General features: G+C 38.2%; 2 protein-coding genes and 2 long non-coding RNA genes across 8 annotated transcripts in view; 2 read left to right on the forward strand and 2 right to left on the reverse strand.

Annotated features, from left to right (window-relative positions):
* Positions 1–9,978, reverse strand: part of LOC148059110 (uncharacterized) — a 35,503-nt gene extending 25,525 nt beyond the window's left edge. Inside the window, exons 1-8 of the mRNA XM_087781510.1 lie at positions 9,785–9,978; positions 8,412–8,540; positions 7,516–7,590; positions 5,483–5,656; positions 5,262–5,419; positions 4,977–5,156; positions 4,362–4,908; positions 3,401–3,563 (exon numbers count right to left, since the gene is read on the reverse strand). Coding sequence (XP_087637636.1) covers positions 3,401–3,563; positions 4,362–4,908; positions 4,977–5,156; positions 5,262–5,419; positions 5,483–5,656; positions 7,516–7,590; positions 8,412–8,540; positions 9,785–9,850 — 1,492 coding nt within the window. The 5' untranslated portion in view covers positions 9,851–9,978. The remainder of the gene's footprint in view (positions 1–3,400; positions 3,564–4,361; positions 4,909–4,976; positions 5,157–5,261; positions 5,420–5,482; positions 5,657–7,515; positions 7,591–8,411; positions 8,541–9,784) is intronic.
* Positions 9,979–10,587: 609 nt separating this feature from the next.
* Positions 10,588–16,149, forward strand: cd40 (CD40 molecule, TNF receptor superfamily member 5). 5 transcript variants are annotated; one of them, XM_087782203.1, is made up of 9 exons: positions 10,593–11,107; positions 11,932–12,016; positions 12,102–12,224; positions 12,287–12,427; positions 14,071–14,161; positions 14,705–14,766; positions 15,225–15,293; positions 15,415–15,446; positions 15,516–16,149. In XM_087782203.1, the coding sequence occupies exons 1-9, from the start codon at positions 11,066–11,068 to the stop codon at positions 15,693–15,695; spliced, it is 825 nt and encodes a 274-aa protein (XP_087638329.1). In that variant the 5' UTR covers positions 10,593–11,065; the 3' UTR covers positions 15,696–16,149. The 5 variants fall into 5 exon arrangements, with proteins under 5 accessions (XP_087638327.1, XP_087638326.1, XP_087638328.1 ...); XM_087782204.1 differs by having other exon boundaries at positions 15,234–15,293; XM_087782201.1 differs by having other exon boundaries at positions 10,588–11,107; positions 14,074–14,161; positions 15,415–16,149.
* A 1,717-nt stretch (positions 16,150–17,866) lies between these two features.
* On the forward strand, positions 17,867–19,078 carry LOC148059112 (uncharacterized). The gene is made up of 3 exons (XR_015709459.1): positions 17,867–17,978; positions 18,741–18,895; positions 18,956–19,078. It is a non-coding gene; the product is annotated as an uncharacterized LOC148059112 (long non-coding RNA).
* On the reverse strand, positions 18,559–19,019 carry LOC148059113 (uncharacterized). The gene is made up of 2 exons (XR_015709461.1): positions 18,894–19,019; positions 18,559–18,812 (listed from the first exon to the last, which is right to left on the reverse strand). It is a non-coding gene; the product is annotated as an uncharacterized LOC148059113 (long non-coding RNA).
* Positions 19,079–19,800: the final 722 nt, after the last annotated feature.

Here is a 19,800-nt window from a genome sequence, read left to right on the forward strand (position 1 = left end):
AAAAACTTTTTTTTCTGAGGTTTACGTTCATTTGATGAAGAGAAAACGATCGGGGGCCGAATAGGCCAAAAGTTGTCTCATTCAGACTTTCAAAATAAAAGCTCCGATATCATCAACCCATTCAAAACAAGTGTAATAAACTTATTCACGGACAGAAAACACTATTTGTGTGTTGATGAGTTTAAATTTTAAAACTTTGAATGAGTTTAATTGAAATGTTGTTGGTTTTTTTTTAATATTTTCAAAAATGTGTTTTGCACATGGTTTGAATTTAGAAAATGTATTTTTGAATGATTGGAATCAATTTCCTTTCATCAGTAGCCTTTTAAATCCAATATAAAAATATTGTTATAATAAACTTTCATCTTCAATTAAAATTGAATTAATTTTGTCTTTGCGTTTTATTTAAATCTGAATCCAATAACTAATCTTGTTGTTCGTGTAATGGATCTGAGCCGTTTATTCAGCTCACGCCTCAGACTCGAATCACTCTCCGAGTCTGAGCGACTGCTCTGGTCTGGCAGAGACAAAACTCACCGTCACTTAAAGACTCGCCAGAGACACATCTTGGATTCTGACGCCTGTGACGGTGCATTGACAACAATACAATATACTGTGATACTGTAGTAACAAGTATATGTTTGTAGTATTGTCGAGTACTTGTCTCTGGTGTTGTGATACTGTAGTAACAAGTATATATGTGTAGTATTGTCCAGTACTTGTCTCTGGTGTTGTGATACTGTAGTAACAAGTATATATGTGTAGTATTGTCGAGTACTTGTCTCTGGTGTTGTGTTACTGTAGTAACAAGTATATATGTGTAGTATTGTCCAGTACTTGTCTCTGGTGTTGTGATACTGTAGTAACAAGTATATATGTGTAGTATTGTCCAGTACTTGTCTCTGGTGTTGTGATACTGTAGTAACAAGTATATATGTGTAGTATTGTCGAGTACTTGACTCTGGTGTTGTGATAGTGTAGTAACAAGTATATATGTGTAGCATTGTCGAGTACTTGTCTCTGGTGTTGTGTTACTGTAGTAACAAGTATATATGTGTAGTTTTGTCGAGTACTTGTCTCTGGTGTTGTGTTACTGTAGTAACAAGTATATATGTGTAGTATTGTCGAGTACTTGTCTCTGGGGTTGTGATAGTGTAGTAACAAGTATATATGTGTAGTACTGTCGAGTACTTGACTCTGGTGTTGTGATACTGTAGTAACAAGTATATATGTGTAGAATTGTCCAGTACTTGACTCTGGTGTTGTGATAGTGTAGTAACAAGTATATATGTGTAGTATTGTCCAGTACTTGACTCTGGTGTTGTAGTATTTACAGACCACATGACTCTTGACGAAGTCGTAACTGTTTTCATTTGTTTTCAAACCAAAATATGTCCAAACATCGGCTTCAGTCGACTGTATCCTCTCGTCCTCAGTCATCGCCGGGATCTCAGTGGATTTTATTCATTCCTTTAGCTGCGTAGCTGCGTAGGACGTATTGACTACTGCCATCTAGCTGTATGTTAAATCGCAACACAAAAATTAAAGAAAATGTTGCGAATATTTGCATTCAATATTTTCAATAATATTGAATATATTTTTTATTAAAAAAATGTTTTGCAACATTATTCAGAGACCACATGACAAAGTTGTAACTGCTTTAATTTGTTTTGAAAACAAAATATATTTTGGAATATAAGTTGCTTGAGTCGACTGTATCCTCTCATCCTCAGTCATTGCCGGGGTCTCGCTGGATTTCATTGAATTTCATTGTTACTTGCATTATGGCTACTGCCATCTAGTGGCCTGAAGTTTATCCGCAACACAACAATTAAAAAGAAATGTTGAGTATATTTGCATTTATTTGCAATATATTCAATATTAAAAAAAAAATTGTAACATTGTTTTAAGGACTGGTTTTTACTGATTTAATTTGTTTTTAAAACAAAATTTTAAAAAGTATACGAGTTGAACGTATCCTCTCGTCCTCAGTCATCCTCCTAGCTATATCTTAGGAGGACGTAATGTCCGAACATCAGCTTTAAAATCTGCAGGAGTCGACTGTATCCCCTCGTCCTCAGTCATCTTCCGGGATTTCATTGTTTCTTTCTGCTCCACCTCGACCCTTCTCCTGATCCTCAACTTTAGTTTGTCCTTCCGGCCACTGACCCCTGCTCGCTCTCCAACACCCCCCACCACAGACCGGATAAAAGATGGTTCAAGTCTCTCCACCAGCCCTGAGACTCTCTTGAAGGGTCTCCCTGGAGCTCCAGGCGTGAGCTCGTGCAGTTAATGAAAAGTGAAAAGCCGGAGACCGAGAATAATCTCTAGACAAATAGGAGGTTTTCCTGGCGACACACTGCCCCCTGCAGGCGGTGGAGAGGTTTGCGACTAAAGAGCGGCCCACTTTAAGAAGACAGGAAATGTATAAAAATATATATATTATAGGAGGCAGAGTTTATGTCCACACTCGTTTATCTGCTGCTGCCCTCTGCTGGCTGTCAGGAGCATGTCGGCTTTTATAGAAATGATCTAATTCATATGACTTTTTTCCAATCAATAAACAAATGCAAAGGTAACTTTTCAGTAATTGCTCGACATCAATATTCAAGCAAGTTTAATCTTTTAATGCAGGTTATTTTATTTATTTGATAGTGAATTTTAAAAAGAGCTAAACATTTCAAACTACCATAATAAATCCATGTTGATCGAAAAATAATGACGTTCAGCATAAATAATGAATCTTGAACCAAGCGTTTTTTTTTAACTGTTTTTTTATGTGACCCCAGTGAGGTCAAAGGTCATGTAGAAACTAATCATTTCCATTGGTATTTATTTTTATTTATTACTAGTCTCTAAATGTGACTTTAGGGTTTTTGTTTTTGGACTTTTTGTCAAAAAGTAAATATTAAAAGAAAAGAAAAAAAGTGTGTTTTTACATTAAAACACGTTAAAATAATTATTGTGGAATATTTGGCATGATTTATATTTTTTGTTAATTTATTTTTGCCCCCTCACAACAGTCGCACGCAGCTGCAGAGATGAGTTCACTGAGAGGGAGCGAGACAAAATGGAAAAAAAGTGATTCACGTGAGTGAGAATATTACTATTCTTTGTTAATATGTTGTGAGTCTCACTCGAAACCTGAGACGTTCTCGAACTGAAACTTACGTCAAGTCCATCAACAACCTGACACTGACTTGATTGACAGGAAAGTAGTTTAAAATTCATCATCACAGTTGAAATATTCAGATCTTTTTAGAATTCTTGTTATTAAGTTGTTGTTCTTCCATGTAAACAGTCAAACACTTGGTTTTGTCGACTCACATTCTGCAACAATTCTAAAAAAACAAAGCACGAACTAAACAAACCCTGGACCCTCGAGGCTCGACGGACTTACTGAAGTTGTGGGCGATCTTCTCGTTCAGCATGATGTTCTGCGTGTTCTTGGCTTCGGTCACGTCCAGCGCCGGCGCTTCTCTCGCAGAAAACTGCACCAGCAGGCGTTTGGCGTCGATTTCCACCTTTTTCCGACTCGACTGTTTCCAGAACGACTTGGAAAACTGACGAAAAGATACAGAATCATCGAGTGGAAATATCCAAGTTTATAAAAACTGTATCAAGTAGGTGTGAGAGAAAACATCCATATGATGACAAATTTTATTTTTATTATAGTTATGGTATTGTTTATACTTAAATTGAGTGTGTATAAAGTTGAGTAATTTGATTTTTTGATTTTTTTTTTTTCATTTACTTACAATTAACATGCAAATAGTTACGTTTGTTCATTTCTGTGTTACAATTAAACTACCGGCCACTAGATGGAGGCAGCCGTTTGGTCCTCAGTAGCTAAAGGAACGTCGAAATCTTCATTATGACTGAGGACGAGAGGATACAGTCGACTCTTTCGTCTTGGTTTGAGGACAAATGAAAGCAGTAACGACTTCCTCAAGAGTCGTGGTCTGTTAATACTGCAACACCAGAGTCAAGTACTGGACAATACTACACATATGTACTCGTTACTACACTATCACTATACATCGTGTTGTTGAACCTGTATCGTAATACATATCGTATCGTCAGATTCTTGAAAATACAAACTCCTATTCATTGCGTTTTTAATTTACAATTAAAATATTCACAACATTTCTTCATTTTTGTGTTGCAATTAAACTTCCGACAACTAGATGGCAGCAGCCATTGCGTCCTCCGCACCTCAAGGAACAATGAAATCCTGTGCGATCCTGTGCGATGACTGAGGACGAGAGGATACAGTCGACTCCAGCAGCTTTTAAAGCTGAAGTCTGGACGTGTTTTGGTTTCATAGCAAATGTATTCTAGTTCCTGCCGTACAGTCTTACCTTGTCGTGGCTGATCTCGTCCCAGTGGAAGGCTTTGGTTCGCGGCTTCATCCCAAAGGTTTTGAGCTTCATGGGCAGGGGGGGTGGGATAGGAATGAATGGCCGAGGAGGAAGAGTCCCCGGGTCCTGAGTGACCGGCTCTGGGATGAAAGCCGGCGACCGCGGGAGGACAGGTGATGCCAACGATCGCGGGACAGGTGATAATGGCGACAGCGGCGTGACAGGTGATAATGGCGACAGCGGCGGGACAGGTGACATGGGTGAGGCGGGCGACAGCGGCGAAGACGGACCGGTATCTTCACCGCAGTGTTCTTTATTGTCACCGGATGGATCTTCGCTCTTAGAGTCCTCGCTGGTCTCCGGACTCACGTCGTCCTCCAGCTGCTCCGCGATGCTCAGGTGCCGAACCGACGTCATCTCCAGAAGCTTCTGTTCCCCCAGAGACTTCCTCTTCCAGTCGCGACACAGCTTGTCGATGGCGTGGACCCAGACGTCCCGCTGGGCCTGGACCGAACCCTGGTTCTGAGCCGACACGGGTACCTTGAAGCTGCGAGCGAAGAGAGAAGTTTTGTCACCGTCGCTCGCAGGAAGTCGCCGCCGGCACTCGTCACTCACTGGTACTCGTTCTTGTGCGTGACGAGCGTGAAGGAGTCCGGGCTGTGCTGGGTCTGGACGCGGGTGTCGCCGTCCGACAGGTGGATCACCATGGAAACGGTGGAGGGCTCTCCGTCGGCGGGGACTCGTCGTTTGAGGGGCACCAGCGTCAGCTGCCCGGGGTGCAGCCGGGCCTCGTACCTGAGAGTCAGATTTTTGGATGAAAGAGTCTTTTAACCCACGAATCACGAATCGATAAAGTTAAAAATGTTCCACCCTGTGAGTCATGGAACCACTGATCCGTACTTCAACCATCTGAAGGAGGCCAGACCTCCTCTGTGCAGCAGCAGGACTCCTTCCTTGACGCTGCGCGACGCCTCCGTCGGTGTCGGTGACTCGGCGTCGGATCCTTCGGAGTCGCTGTAGATGTTGCCGTAGATGATCCGGTTCACCAGCTCCATCATCTGCTCCGGGAACACCAGGGTTTTATTGACCGCCGTCGCCACCAGTTAAACCAGATCCGAGACCTTGTGCTTCTCCTGCAGCGACGAGGCCTCCAGCTCGTAGTCGTGGTGGCCCTTGAAGGAGACGGAGAACCTGCAGCCCTCGCCGTCGTCGCAGCTCTTCACCGCCGAGAAGCTGAGTTGTCTCTTCACGATGCCTTTCTCGATGCTGCACAGCAGCCTGGTCTTGAAGTCCATCTGGAATCATATGGTTCGCTTTTGGTAAAACCACGTGTTTTTTCTTCCTTACGGAGCAGATAGAAACACAAACTATATACCAGTAAATATCAAATATAATATTGATAATACAAACTAACAAAACCTATTCAAAAAATATATGGAAATAAATCGGTGTCATCAGAATATTGAAGGGGTTCAATTTTACTTTAAAAATAATTAAAACCACGCGTTTTACTTCCTAACAGAGCAAATAAAGACACGAAAACTATATAATATTATTATCAATTAATATTATATTATTATTATATTATATCCATATTATCAACTATAATATTGATAATTCAAAGTGACAAAACATATTCAAAAAATATATGGATAAATCAGTGGTCAAATTTTACGTATTAAAATAATTAAAGAAAAAGTATTTTAAGCATTTTTTTTTTTTTCAAGGTTGAATTTTTTTTAATTTAGTAAATGAATTCAATATATTTTCTATTAAAAGATTGACTGAATTTTTTTTTTTTTATAATTCCAAAATACATTGTTCTAAACCAAATATAATTTATTCATAGCCTTTAAAATTCAATATTCGCAGCAATATTTATCATGATGAAATGTATGTGGTGGAAAACACTGAGGTAAAACAAAATGAGTAAATGGACAATTTGGTAGAAGAGTTTTAGGTAATTCCCTTTTTGAAAAAAACAAAATACACGTATTTTGATGTTTAAATACACATTTTTTGCGTGTATTTTGTTCGTAACAGCCATTTAAAGGATTATCTTTTCCGCTGGATGGCGCCATTTCCAAACAATTTGTTGTTAACAAATTTGATGATTTATTGCACTCTGGGTATTCAGTACTATTTTACCAACATTGAATTTAAAAGGCCGTGAGTTACATTAGTTTAATACATGTTTTAAACCTTTCAATACATAAATGATTGAACTTAATATTTTTTTCATTGTAATTAAATTCCTGAAAAACAACAACAAAGCTTTGATTAAAAAAAACGTTTCATCATTTTTCAAATTGTCAATATTCTGATTTACTTTTATAATTTGTGACCTAAAAGTTGATAAAACCATGAAGAAGAAATTGTTCTGGAGTTCTGGAGATAACATCGTCTACATGTCTCTGGATAAAGATCAACACAGAAGGTTTCTACGCTTCAGTTTCTCAACAGTTACGTCTTCAAAACAACTTTTATCAACTGATGAATGTTGACGTTCTGACTCATGAACCTGCTGGTGAGATAAATGCAAACAAAACTTCAAATTAAAAAAACTAATTATACATGAAGGTCTTTTTAATTCACTCAAAAAATATATTTATTTTTATAAGTAAATGAAGTTTCTTGAACAAAGAAAAACATTTTTGATCGAAAACAAAGTTGCTTTAATTAAAAACATGTATTTTTAATTTATTTTTTAAACAAAATATTTTTTTATTCATATATTCATATATATTATTGGCTTCAATGAAAACCTAAATTTTCAATTAGAAAAAATAGCTTTAAACCAAGACAAACAAAAGATATATATCCAAGTAAAAAAAGAATACAAAATAAATAAATAAAATATTTTCAATTAAAACATGCTTCAAACTAAAAAAAAACAAAATTTTATTCAAACAGTTTTTTTTAATAGAGGTAATATTTTGGGTGTTTTTGGTCGTATTATCGTTTGTGTCTTAATAGTTTAATCACAAAAAATGGTTATTTTTTATCGAGTTAAAAATGCTTTTTTTATATATATATTTATCTATATATTTATTTCTTCTACTGAAGCTTTTTTTTTTTCTTATTGAAGCAAATTTTTTTCAATTAAAAACGTCGACCTTCAAACATAAAGAGGATAAAAAAAACACGTTCTCACCTGCAGTACTCGCTTCTGCCACCTGTAGCGCCCGTGTTTGTGGACGCTGAAGTTGTACTGCGACTGTGGAGGTTCCTGCAAACACAAAAACGGGTCCAGACTGAAACAGAGGGCGACACAAGGTCGTGTATGTTCTGCTCAACAAAAGAATGTGTTACAGACGAGTGAAGAACTGAACCGGCAGGACAAACGAGTTCAATAATCCATGAATTAAAGAGGAGAAAAGAAACGTCTCTTCCTCTCTTGAAGTCCAGTGCCGTGTCTCAAATCGCATACTAGCGTACTCAAAGTTAGTATTTTTAGTGCGTAAGTGCGTCTCAATTCTTAGTATGCGAAATTTACCATGTGCGCCATGCACACTAAATTGTCACTAAAACGCCCATAAAACTGAGTATGGTTCGATGGACACTAACCACCCTAAACGGTTCCGTTACCTGTAAATATATGAATATATATATATATATATATATATAGTTATATGACGTAACTTCTGTTTATATATATATATATATATATTCATATACTTACAGGTGCATTTTCAGCAGCAGTAGCAGGATAAACACGTCTTCGCTGCTAATACCAGCTTAAATATCTCGCGAATATTTCGATTCTCATATTTTTTCTTTTTTTCTTTTTCCAAACTTGCAAAACGTGCTGCCAGCAGGTGGCGATAGCGTTCAAACAGCTGGTTGCAAATATTGTTAAATAGTAGTAGTAGAAGAAGAAGCTGTCCCCTCAATTCCAGTTAGTGTGTAGCAGCAGAGTTTGATTTGAGACATACTATCTGTGGAGAATTTGCGTACCAGTTAGTATGTACACTATCCTGATGCATACTAACTTCTAGTATACTAAGAGAAGTATGCGATTTGAGACACAGCACAGGAGGTCGTGGTTACCTCGTCCGTGAGGCTCCTCTGGTGGACCAGATGTTCTCGGTCCTTCCTGGCCTGGTCCAGAGCGTCCTCGATGGACAGTTCTCCGTTCTTCACCTTCTTCATGATGCTCAGCTGCATCTCGTTGCTCAGCTGAATATGAAGGTGAGAAGTATTGTGTGAGGAAATATCCATACATACTACTATACTTTACAATACTTTACAATACTCTAACAACTCTATTAAATACTTTTTTTTAATCATAGTTATTTTATATCTCAATAAAGTGTGTGTAAAAATAAAATCAATTCTGTATTTACGATAACATTGAAATATTCACAGCGTTTGTTTATTTTTGTGTTGCAGGTGAACTTCCGGCCTCTAGATGGCAGCAGTCGTTACGTCCTCCTCAGCTAATGGAACAATTAAGTGACTGAGGACGAGAGGATACAGCTTTTTAAAGCTGATGTTTGGACTTTTTATTTTATTTTATTTTTTAAATGAAAGCAGTTGAATTGTATAAATACAAATGTTAAATCAAAAGAAGGGTTTTTTATTAGTAATTTGAAAAAAAAAACTACTATTTTCATTAATACCTGTCTGTGTATGTATATTAGTGGTGTTACTTTTTATTTGTTCAGGCTTTTCCTTGATTTTCTGGAACTCCTGTTGTGTTCTCGGTTTTATCTTTCCCTTTAAAGTATATACTTTATTGAGTATTTTTTTGATTGTTCAAGCGCTTTGTGACCCTGGTCTGGAAAAGCGCTATATAAATAAAAATGACTTACTTACTAAAAGTAAACTTTTTTTTCTTTTTTTTAAAATTAACATGCATTCACGCCATGTTCATTTCGCGTTACAATTATGATGGCAGCGGAAGGTTACGTCCTCCGCAGCCAAAGGAGCAATGATATCCAGTGATGACTGAGGACGAGAGGATACATTGGAGCGTCAGCAGCTTTTAAAAGCTGATGTTTGGACATATTTTGGTTGGAAAACAAATGAAAGCAGTTACGACTTCGTCAAGAGTCATGTGGTCTGTAAATACTACAACACCAGAGTCAAGTACTCGACAATACTACACATACAGTATATACTACAGTATCACTACATATCGTTGACCCTATATCGTGATACGTATCGTATCGATGTCCAGTTTTCAACTTCATGTGTGAATGAGGAACCGTTTGTGTAGGAACTTGTTTGTTTCCCTAAAACCTGCATAACAAATAAACCGGGACATTCCCAGATGTGGAGGAAGTAAAAATTAAATAAAAGCTTCAAATCTCCCCAGATCTGCACTGACAACATGACGTCACACATCATACAGAAGAATAGATTAGACCCAAAAACTCCTGATGAACAGAAAAGTCACTTCCCTTGTTTGAAGGTCTCACCTGCGGCAGGTCGTCGAAGAATCTGGTCGAACTGTCCTTCTTTCTGGACCCCAACCCCGGCATCATTCTGGCTCAGGCTCGGGTCCAAACATCCGTTCAGAGTGGATTTGAAGTGAAACAAACGATCAGTCGATCCGTCGTCGAGGGTGAAGTGCAGAGATTGAAACGGTGGTTTTCCTTCAAACCTCAGCTCAGGTTTCACTCGAGAAAGTTGTTCCGCAACTAACATGTCGTCACTCGCACTGGGTTATACCTGTACTCGACCACAGGGGGCGCCAGAGCTCCGTCGTTTAATTCACTTTATCTTGTGTAACTTTCTTCTCATTGAAATCATTTTCTTACCAACAGTTTGTCTTAAGAAAAAAAAACTTAGATTATGTAATATTTAAGAAATAATCATTTAACTGTGTAAAATAACCACACAGCAGAAAACAAAGGTTTTAGTTAATAATTGAATTGATTCATAAAGGTATCGCAATATAAAAATATGTATACATGTGTTGACAATACCTTTCTACAGGGGCCACTTTCTGTGACTGTTGTGAGGGGCCGCGTAGTGAAGATAAAGAAGAAAAAAAAAAGAAAAACTAAGAAAATTTCAGTCACAAATAGAAAATTGGATAAAAATCTGTGAATTTACATTAATTAAATGTTCAATAACATACTAAATTGAATATACGTTTCATTTTTTTTAAATGGGACAGATTAACATTTTTATTTTAAATATTATGTCAAATACGTTTGTATGTAGAGTTTAAATAATAAATGTTTTATTACCTGTTGTACATGTTTCTTTAAGTAAAAAAGATACATTTTAAGATACAATAGAGGATAAAACAAATCTTAACTGACTTGATTCTGTTTTATTAATAATTCACAAACATCTTAGATTTGTATTGTGTGTGTAAATTCCAAAACTAAGTGATGATACTTTGGTTTTTTTTTTGACAAAACTCAATACTCTTTACAGTAAACTAAAAGTAACACGTTAAATTAAATCTTAAGGTAACAAGACACCATCAGTCTCAGGTACAAACATGGTTGTTAGTCCAGGTGTGACACATTGATTCTCTTGTTTCCTCGAGGGAATCCCCCTTTAAAAAAAAAAAACCAAACCAAACAGGGAATTCCCTGAATCTCTGCAGCTTAAATCTTGAATTCTTCTTTCTCATCCAGGGAAAGTGAGGAAAAAAAAAGTTAACTCCTCCTCCTCCTCCTCGATCTGAAGCCACTGCCTCTGGACTGACAGTCACAGGATTGTTTTGACAGTTTCGTCTCATAATGTCGCTAAAAATGATCCAAATCGTGATTCTGTCTTTATTGGTGAGTAGCTTTTATTAATATGTTTTTAAATGACGTCATCTCGCGTACTTTTAGATGGTCGACCTGATGTTTATCGATCATTTAAAGTGTTTTTTTGTATCATCTCATTTGTTCATTTGAACAGTGAAATTGTAGCTTTAATGTATCTTTTTTTTCTTCCATTTATACATATGTGTAACATAACGACATAACCTTGAGTTTTACTTTTGGTTTCGGTTTTCAAAACCGAGCAAAAATACTCGTTCATAAATCAACTTGTGCATCTAGAAATCCTAACAATCCCTTTTTATCAGGTTTAAGTCATTTTTAAACTGGTTATTTAACCATTTGATCTAAATAATGTTTTGTTTTTGTCACGCATTTTGAAGGCTTCGTATCGCACTCTGGCTTCTCGATTTGTGGCGTCAGTGAACAACACAAGTTACTTCTTATCTTTAAGTGTTTTAAATGAATAATAATAAGACGTAAACACGACAACTGAATTGCATTAAGCGACGTTGAAGTCACTTCCGGGTCGAGATACAAAATAAAACGCTGCACATATAGGATATAAAGGATATAATTGTAAATAAATAAATGATTAAATACATAAATTAATTAAATTAATGTGTGAATAAATGCAAAAATATCGGAATAAATGGCTGACTCGGGATTTTATTTTCGTTGAAAAAAATCGTGATTTTAACATTTTTTCATACATTTGGACTTTTATTTTTACATTTAATTGTTTGTGTCTATTTCAACTTGTATCTGATGATGTAAATGTATTTGTGTCTTCTGTTCAAAGTTTCAAGATTTAACAGATTTGTGTTTATTTTGCTCAGGCGTTATCGACGTCAGCCCAGGGTCAGTGTGACCCGGTGACTGAGTACGAGGAAGCCGGTATGTGCTGCAAGAAATGCGGTCCAGGTAAACATGTATTTATCGTTTACTCACTCAGTCTGTTGAAGTACAAGCATGAAGATGATTTAACTCGTCGAATGTCGTCCTTCAGGTCATAAAATGCTGAGGACGGGAGGATGCTTCAAACCACACTGTGAGCAGTGCCCTGACGACGAATACCAGGACAAGTACACGACGGAGTACTTGTGTAAACTGCAGCCGTACTGCGATCCCAGTAATAATTAACAAACATCATACGCGACGATAAAACTTTGACACAAATGTTTTTTTTTCCAGATAAAAACTTCCAGACCATCGTGAACAGAAGCAGTCGCGTCAGCTGCGTCTGCGCTCCAGGGTTCAGATGCTCCTCGGATCTCTGTCCCACCTGTGTGCCCCGGAGCGTCTGCCTGCCGGGACAGCAGGCCACGCGTTTAAGTACGACTTGTTGTCCTCGACGTCTTTCTTCTCTGACTCTGTCGTTCCCCCAGAAGATCTTCTCTGACTCTGTCGTTCCTCAGAAGATCTTCTCTGACTCTGTCGTTCCTCAGAAGATCTTCTCTGACTCTGTCGTTCATCAGAAGATCTTCTCTGACTCTGTCGTTCCTCAGAAGATCTTCTCTGACTCTGTCGTTCCTCAGAAGATCTTCTCTGACTCTGTCGTTCATCAGACGATCTTCTCTGACTCTGTTGTTCCTCAGAAGATCTTCTCTGACTCTGTCGTTCCTCAGACGATCTTCTCTGACTCTGTCGTTCATCAGACGATCTTCTCTGACTCTGTCGTTCATCAGACGATCTTCTCTGACTCTGTCGTTCCTCAGAAGATCTTCTCTGACTTTGTCGTTCATCAGAATATCTTCTCTGACTCTGTCGTTCATCAGACGATCTTCTCTGACTCTGTCGTTCCTCAGAAGATCTTCTCTGACTCTGTCGTTCCTCAGAAGATCTTCTCTGACTCTGTCGTTCCTCAGAAGACCTTCTCTGACTCTGTCGTTCATCAGACGATCTTCTCTGAGTCTGTCGTTCATCAGACCATCTTCTCTGACTCTGTCGTTCCTCAGACGATCTTCTCTGACTCTGTCGTTCATCAGACGATCTTCTCTGACTCTGTCGTTCCTCAGAATATCTTCTCTGACTCTGTCGTTCATCAGACGATCTTCTCTGACTCTGTCGTTCAGCAGAAGGTCTTCTCTGACTCTGTCGTTCCTCAGAAGATCTTCTCTGACTCTGTCGTTCATCAGACGATCTTCTCTGACTCTGTCGTTCCTCAGAAGATCTTCTCTGACTCTGTCGTTCATCAGAAGATCTTCTCTGACTCTGTCGTTCCTCAGAAGATCTTCTCTGACTCTGTCGTTCATCAGACGATCTTCTCTGACTCTGTCGTTCCTCAGAAGATCTTCTCTGACTCTGTCGTTCATCTGAAGATCTTCTCTGACTCTGTCGTTCATCAGACGATCTTCTCTGACTCTGTCGTTCCTCAGAAGATCTTCTCTGACTCTGTCGTTCATCAGACGATCTTCTCTGACTCTGTCGTTCATCAGACGATCTTCTCTGACTCTGTCGTTCCTCAGAAGATCTTCTCTGACTCTGTCGTTCCTCAGAAGATCTTCTCTGACTCTGTCGTTCATCAGACGATCTTCTCTGACTCTGTCGTTCATCAGACGATCTTCTCTGACTCTGTCGTTCATCAGACGATCTTCTCTGACTCTGTCGTTCCTCAGAAGATCTTCTCTGACTCTGTCGTTCCTCAGAAGATCTTCTCTGACTCTGTCGTTCCTCAGACGATCTTCTCTGACTCTGTCGTTCCTCAGAAGATCTTCTCTGACTCTGTCGTTCATCAGACGATCTTCTCTGACTCTGTCGTTCATCAGACGATCTTCTCTGACTCTGTCGTTCCTCAGAAGATCTTCTCTGACTCTGTCGTTCCTCAGAAGATCTTCTCTGACTCTGTCGTTCCTCAGACGATCTTCTCTGACTCTGTCGTTCATCAGACGATCTTCTCTGACTCTGTCGTTCATCAGATGATCTTCTCTGACTCTGTCGTTCCTCAGAAGATCTTCTCTGACTCTGTCGTTCCTCAGAAGATCAGCTCCAGGACGAGTGCGAGAAATGTCCGGGCGAGACTTTCACCGACCGGAGCTCCTGGAACAACTCGTGTGTCGCCTGGACCGAGTGAGTATTTTATTTAATGATTTTATAAAGAAAATATATTTTCTGGTTGATCTTAATCTTATTCTATATTTTTTCATTTAAAAATGAAGATATATTTAGTGATTTTAAATAAAGTAAATATATTTTCTGACTGATCTTAGTCTATTTCTATTTATTTTTTCTGTTAAATGTATTTTATTTAATGATTTTATAAAGAAAATATATTTTCTGGTTGATCTCCATCTGTATATAATAAAAAAAAATGTTTTAATGTTTTTGTATGAAATGATTTTAAATAAAGAAATAAACATTTCATAAAACGTGCGCAAACGTGTTATTATGACATCAAACGAGTTGTGTAAAATTGAATATAAATGGTAAATGAATGCCTGTGTTTCTACCGTCTTATAAAGTAATACATTTTTTAGTTTTTCCCTCAAACTGCAGATGAAAATGTTACTGACTTTGAAACGAACACAGTCGTTAAATCCACATAAAAAAAGACTCGATATTATTAACTACAAACCAGTAAATGCAACATTTCAAAGATGTATTCATTTGCAGATGTAAGGACGGGTTCGTCGAAGAGACGCCGGGATCTGACACAACCGACAGAAGCTGTTCTGGTGAGTCTGGGTTTGTGGTTCAAAATCTGCGGTCGAGCCTGATGTTAGTTTCAGAAGAAGTGACACAGACATGAATCAGAATCTCAGCTCAAATGTTTACACGATATTCTTAGAATCGTCAGATACAAAGCAGGTCTGCAGGGGAGAAGAGTTGTGTTATGACTCGTTCAAGGTTGATGGAAAACTACAAGTTAACTCTGTGCTATTCTCACTTGTACGAGCAAAATATGTGACTTTAAACCAGATCTGATTCCTATTCTTTTGTTTAAGTTAAAGCATTAAGTCCAAAAACAAACATTTTATTCACATTTTCTTGTGTTTTCCAATGTCCAGGTTTAGCTACAGATATACTCAACATGTTCTCACAATATTATCAAATATCAGTTAATGTTGTTCATTCTATCGTCGTGAAAAAATTGTGTTTGTATTTTCCAACTGTTATTTATGATTTATTTCAGAGGTTACAGTCCGGAGCCACGTCGCTCTAGCCGTCATTTGTCCGGTTCTACTAGCTCTTGTGATCGCAGGTATGTCATCGTTTTTTTATCAACTAATATTGTTTTTTGTTCAGCAGATCTGACGTTAAAAAAATGACTCAAATAAAAGGATTTAATTCAGTCATATTTTGACTTTATTTTCATTTTCTAGGATGCGTCTGTTATCACCGAGGACAGAGGCAGGTGATTATTTCATGTGATGAGCGGTTCATGATATGCATCGATAAGATAAAAGTCCAAACCGTCCTGCAGTCGTGCTTCAGTCCACAGACGCCGGAGAAACGAGTCGTGGTCGACGCGCCGCTCTTGATACCCGAGGAAATGGATGATCCCGTCAGCGTCACCGCCGGAGGAAACCCTGTGGCTCAGGAGGAGGGCAAGTGTGCGGCGCTGTCCATGGAGGAGTCCAGGACTCGTGCTCACCCCAGTTAAGGTCATTTGGTCACGGAGCGAGTCTGAAGCGTAGAGATCGACGTTTCCTTTTTGACTTGTTATCAATTTTCCCATCATTCTTCGATGGTTAAAAGAAAACAACCATGATTTGATTGAGCTGTCAATCATGAACTGAGAGAATCTGGGACACGTGTAAGTAAATAATTATTATTTATATAGCGCTTTTCCAGACCAGGGTCACAAAGTGTGTAACACTATTGTTGTGAGCATGTGTGTAACTACCTGATCTACGACCATGTGAAACCACCTGGTTTTTTTTTGTTTAAGTTTCTCAGTAAATGTTATTTTGTTTGTTTGTTTGTTTGCACTTGTTTTTTGTAATGTCTGCTCTTGAGCTTGTGAGGACGGAAACGTTGGGAATGTAGAAATTTTAAATGTTTCCATGGAAATGTACTTTTTTTTTTTTTAATGTGCTAATAAAGTGTTTGTCCAATTTTTGTTTCATAAACATTTTTAGGAGAAAATGTCCTTAGATTTTTTTGGAACACAGGTAAATACATGATATATATATATATTTAATCCCGTCTCTTTGCAACAGGTTTGTATGAATGTTTTTTTTAAAACCTACAATAATTAAAATGGTTATTTAGTCTCGATCATTACAAAATAACGTCTGAATCTTAATAAAAAGGCAGTGGATTGAAGGAGATCAACTACGTTTTCTACAAGTAATTAAAATAATTTTAAAGTCCAGGTAAACAATTCAAAGATTATTAAATTCAATTTTAACTTCCATCCACCAGAGGGCGCTCTAAGAAGAAATCACAGCCGGATGTCCACCTGCGCCGTCACAGTCACGTGACCAAACGAGCTGATGCTCCAGCTTGAACAACATTGAAGATGAAAACTTCCAACATGCTCATGACCCTGGCTTACTGGGACATCTGCGGGTGAGAACGTTGACTTTCTACACAACTACAGCAGCTGAGAACCATGTTGTGACTTAAACTCATATTAATGACGAAACTAGCGTTTATAAAAAGTCGTGATTCTAATTTGTTGAACTTTTATATTCATTAACTTTTGTCCTGAAGTTTGTTTGTAAATAAAACAATAGAACTGAGTCTTTCTCGTTTCATGCATGTGTTGAATTAAAGTCACTTTCAGTGAAACTCTACTTGTTGTTGAAGCTAAAGCTAATGCTAATGCTAAGAGGAACACCTGACACTGATGAGGTCAAAGGTCAGAAGGTAAACTATTGTAAAAGGTCTTTCAAGGGGAACTTTTATAAATTCAAAGTCATCTATTGAAGGTTTAAAGTTAGAACATTTTTCATTTTAAACGTTAGAAATTTTACTTTTGTTTACTTTGTTGATAGTTTTCACATTAAAAAAAATCCAGCCTTAAATCTGTCTGCACACTAAATAGTAACACATTAGTTTATACAGTATTACATTTTCATTTATAACAGACTCAGGTCTGTTATAAATGAAGCTCATGAACAAAAGAAAACGATGAGACGCGTGTTGTTCAGATGCTTCAGCTGCTCAGAGACACATGTGTGCATCACTCCTGCATTTGTATTAAAAAACCTGCTTGTCACTCCTATGTTTTGGTTACATTTCTGTGTATAAATGAACGTTGTATCGAAGCAACCATTTGCTTTTCTCTGTGTGTGAAACTTGTAGAATTGCTTTGTAACTTTGTCTGTTCATGCAGGTTTAATCTTTCTTAACAGTACTTTATATTATACTGTTTAATTTTGTTTTGAAAGTGAGTTGAACTTTATACTTTGTTCAATCAAAGACGCGTGTGTGTCATCACTCCTGCATTTGTATTAAAAACCCTCGCTTTACACTCCGTGAAGACGGAGAACGAGTCCAACATCTGTTCCACTCCAACTTCCAGGACCAACTTGAGTATTTAGGTCAGGTAGAACTTTATTGATCCCTCAGGAGGTCTCCTTCGGGAATTAGTGTTTTTCCAATTCCAATACAACAATTATTCATAAAAAATAAGAAGACAACAAGAACAAAGAGAGAGAACAAAATGATGCAATCTAAGTCTAAAGATAAAGAACATGAATCAAAGAGAAAGGATACAAAGACTAACATAGAACAGAACATCATTATACTTTAACTCCACTCCTGCCCCCGAACTCAGAATTGTACAGTCTAACAGCCCGAGGAATGGCCAGCAGCACAGAGAGTTTCAGTGGCAGAGACATGGAGACTAGAGTTGATCTGAGGAGAGAATTATCTTGTTCCATCTGTCTGGATCTACTGAAGGATCCAGTCGCTCTTCCATGTGGACACAACTACTGTAAGACCTGTGTTGAAGGTCACTGGCAGAGAATGAACGTCTGCGAGTGTCCTCAGTGCAGACAGAGCTTCGAACCGAGACCTGTCCTGAAGAAGAACATCCTGTTGTTACGCATCACTGTCGTTTGAGGGCGCTGTGGTTACTACAGGTCTCGGAGCTGCATTTAAACGAGAAGCGAACAACAAAGTCAACCGTTTAAAGAAACGCAGACATTGATTTAAGTTGAATACAAGATGTTTTATGACTTAATCCCTGCAGAAAAGATGCATTTTTGTTCCCTTTAAATCCCGAAAGTTTTGATTTAAGTCTATAATTCCAGCTCAGATCTGTTCATAAATACAAAGTATTCCAGAAAAATCTAAGTTTATTTTATATAGGTTTTAAGATTATAATATTGATGATTTAAATCAGTCAAACAAGTGAAGTAATTGTATAACTTTTTTTTACTTTTATTTCTATGTACATTTTTGTATTAATTGTTAATTTGTTTGAACAAAACTGTGATAATTAATATGATAAAAGGTTTGGTAACAAAGCTCTTAAAGTTGTGTTCACGGTGTCTTAGAAACATCTACACATGAAAGTTCATGACATGTTTAATCGTTCAAGTGATGATGAAAATAAATTATTTGAATCATGAACTCCGGAGGAAAATGACAAACACTGAATATTTTCCTCCATCATTCTGAACCTTTAATGTATTTCAACTCTTCACAGTAGAATCTGTTGTTGTGTAGTTTCATTGATTGTTCTTCTCTTTAGTCTCCAGCTGGCTCAGCTCGTCCGCCCCCTGCTGGAGTTCACTGGTACTGGGTACGAAGAGAAGAAGTCCAACTGTGGAGAAGATTGTTGAACATATGTGACGAAGATTGAACCTTCAAGGTCATCATGAGATCCATCCCTTGCTAACACCACCTGTGAGTGTCTTCAGTCGTCCATGAACTCTGGTTTGGTCCTAATGTCTCTTTTCTGAACAGGTGGTGAGACTGAAGAGAAGGTGTGCGAGGACATGATGGAGAAGCAGGTGATGGACTTGAGGAACATCTAGGTGAGGATGAGCTCCTGTGACTGTTGTATTTTTGTGACATCCTATGTTCTCCACCCAGGACCTGCTGCATGGAGAACCTGAGGAGTCTTCATGCTTTTCTTCAACTTCCTGGGTGACAGGAAGTGGTTGGATGAAGATCAAGTGAGGAACACTTGATCTTCATCCAACCACTTCCTGTTGGGGAGGAGGGGCCATAGTGGGGTCCGCAGAGGGGGGAGGAGAGACCAATTTTTGATGCCATAGTTTTAGAGATTTTTCCATATGCAAAATAAAAGTATAACCCCCTCCTTTTGCTCTCTTGATGTTTCGGGGGAGGACACGGCCCTACTACCCCGGATTCGCGCCCGGTCTGGTTTGCTCCAGCTCCCTGAGTGAAGGGTGGGATTCGAACCCTGAGCTTGTGAGGCTCAGAGAACCGCCAGTCGGTTGATCTCACCACTACACTAGATCACCTTCACAGCTAATATTTTGGTTTTGTTCTATTTGACCTTCATTCTCGGTCAAAATCTCAAAACTAAGGTAGCAGCTGGGGCTTGAACCCATGACCTCTGGTTGTTTGCGCAGAGAGTCCAACCACTGGACTAGATCACCTTCACAGCTAATATTTTGGTTTTGTTCTATTTGACCTTCTCAGTCAAAAATCTCAAGATTAAAAATACAACTAGGCCTTGATCCCAATATCTTTGGTTGTCTATGCAGGGAGTCTGACCACTAGACTAGATCACCTTCACAGTGAATATTTTGGTTTTGTTTTATTTAACCTTCACTCTTGTC

Source organism: Callionymus lyra, chromosome 19, assembly GCF_982586985.1.
Source record: "Callionymus lyra chromosome 19, fCalLyr1.hap1.1, whole genome shotgun sequence".
Lineage (NCBI taxonomy): Eukaryota > Metazoa > Chordata > Actinopteri > Syngnathiformes > Callionymidae > Callionymus > Callionymus lyra.

Bases quoted from the DNA above. Each gene is read 5' to 3' on its own strand.
- cd40 (XM_087782200.1), top strand. From the start codon at position 11,066: ATGTCGCTAAAAATGATCCAAATCGTGATTCTGTCTTTATTG. The intron at 11,108-11,931 runs GTGAGTAGCTTT...TATTTTGCTCAG, and splicing joins TCGTGATTCTGTCTTTATTG to GCGTTATCGACGTCAGCCCA. The intron at 15,294-15,414 runs GTATGTCATCGT...TTCATTTTCTAG, and splicing joins ACTAGCTCTTGTGATCGCAG to GATGCGTCTGTTATCACCGA.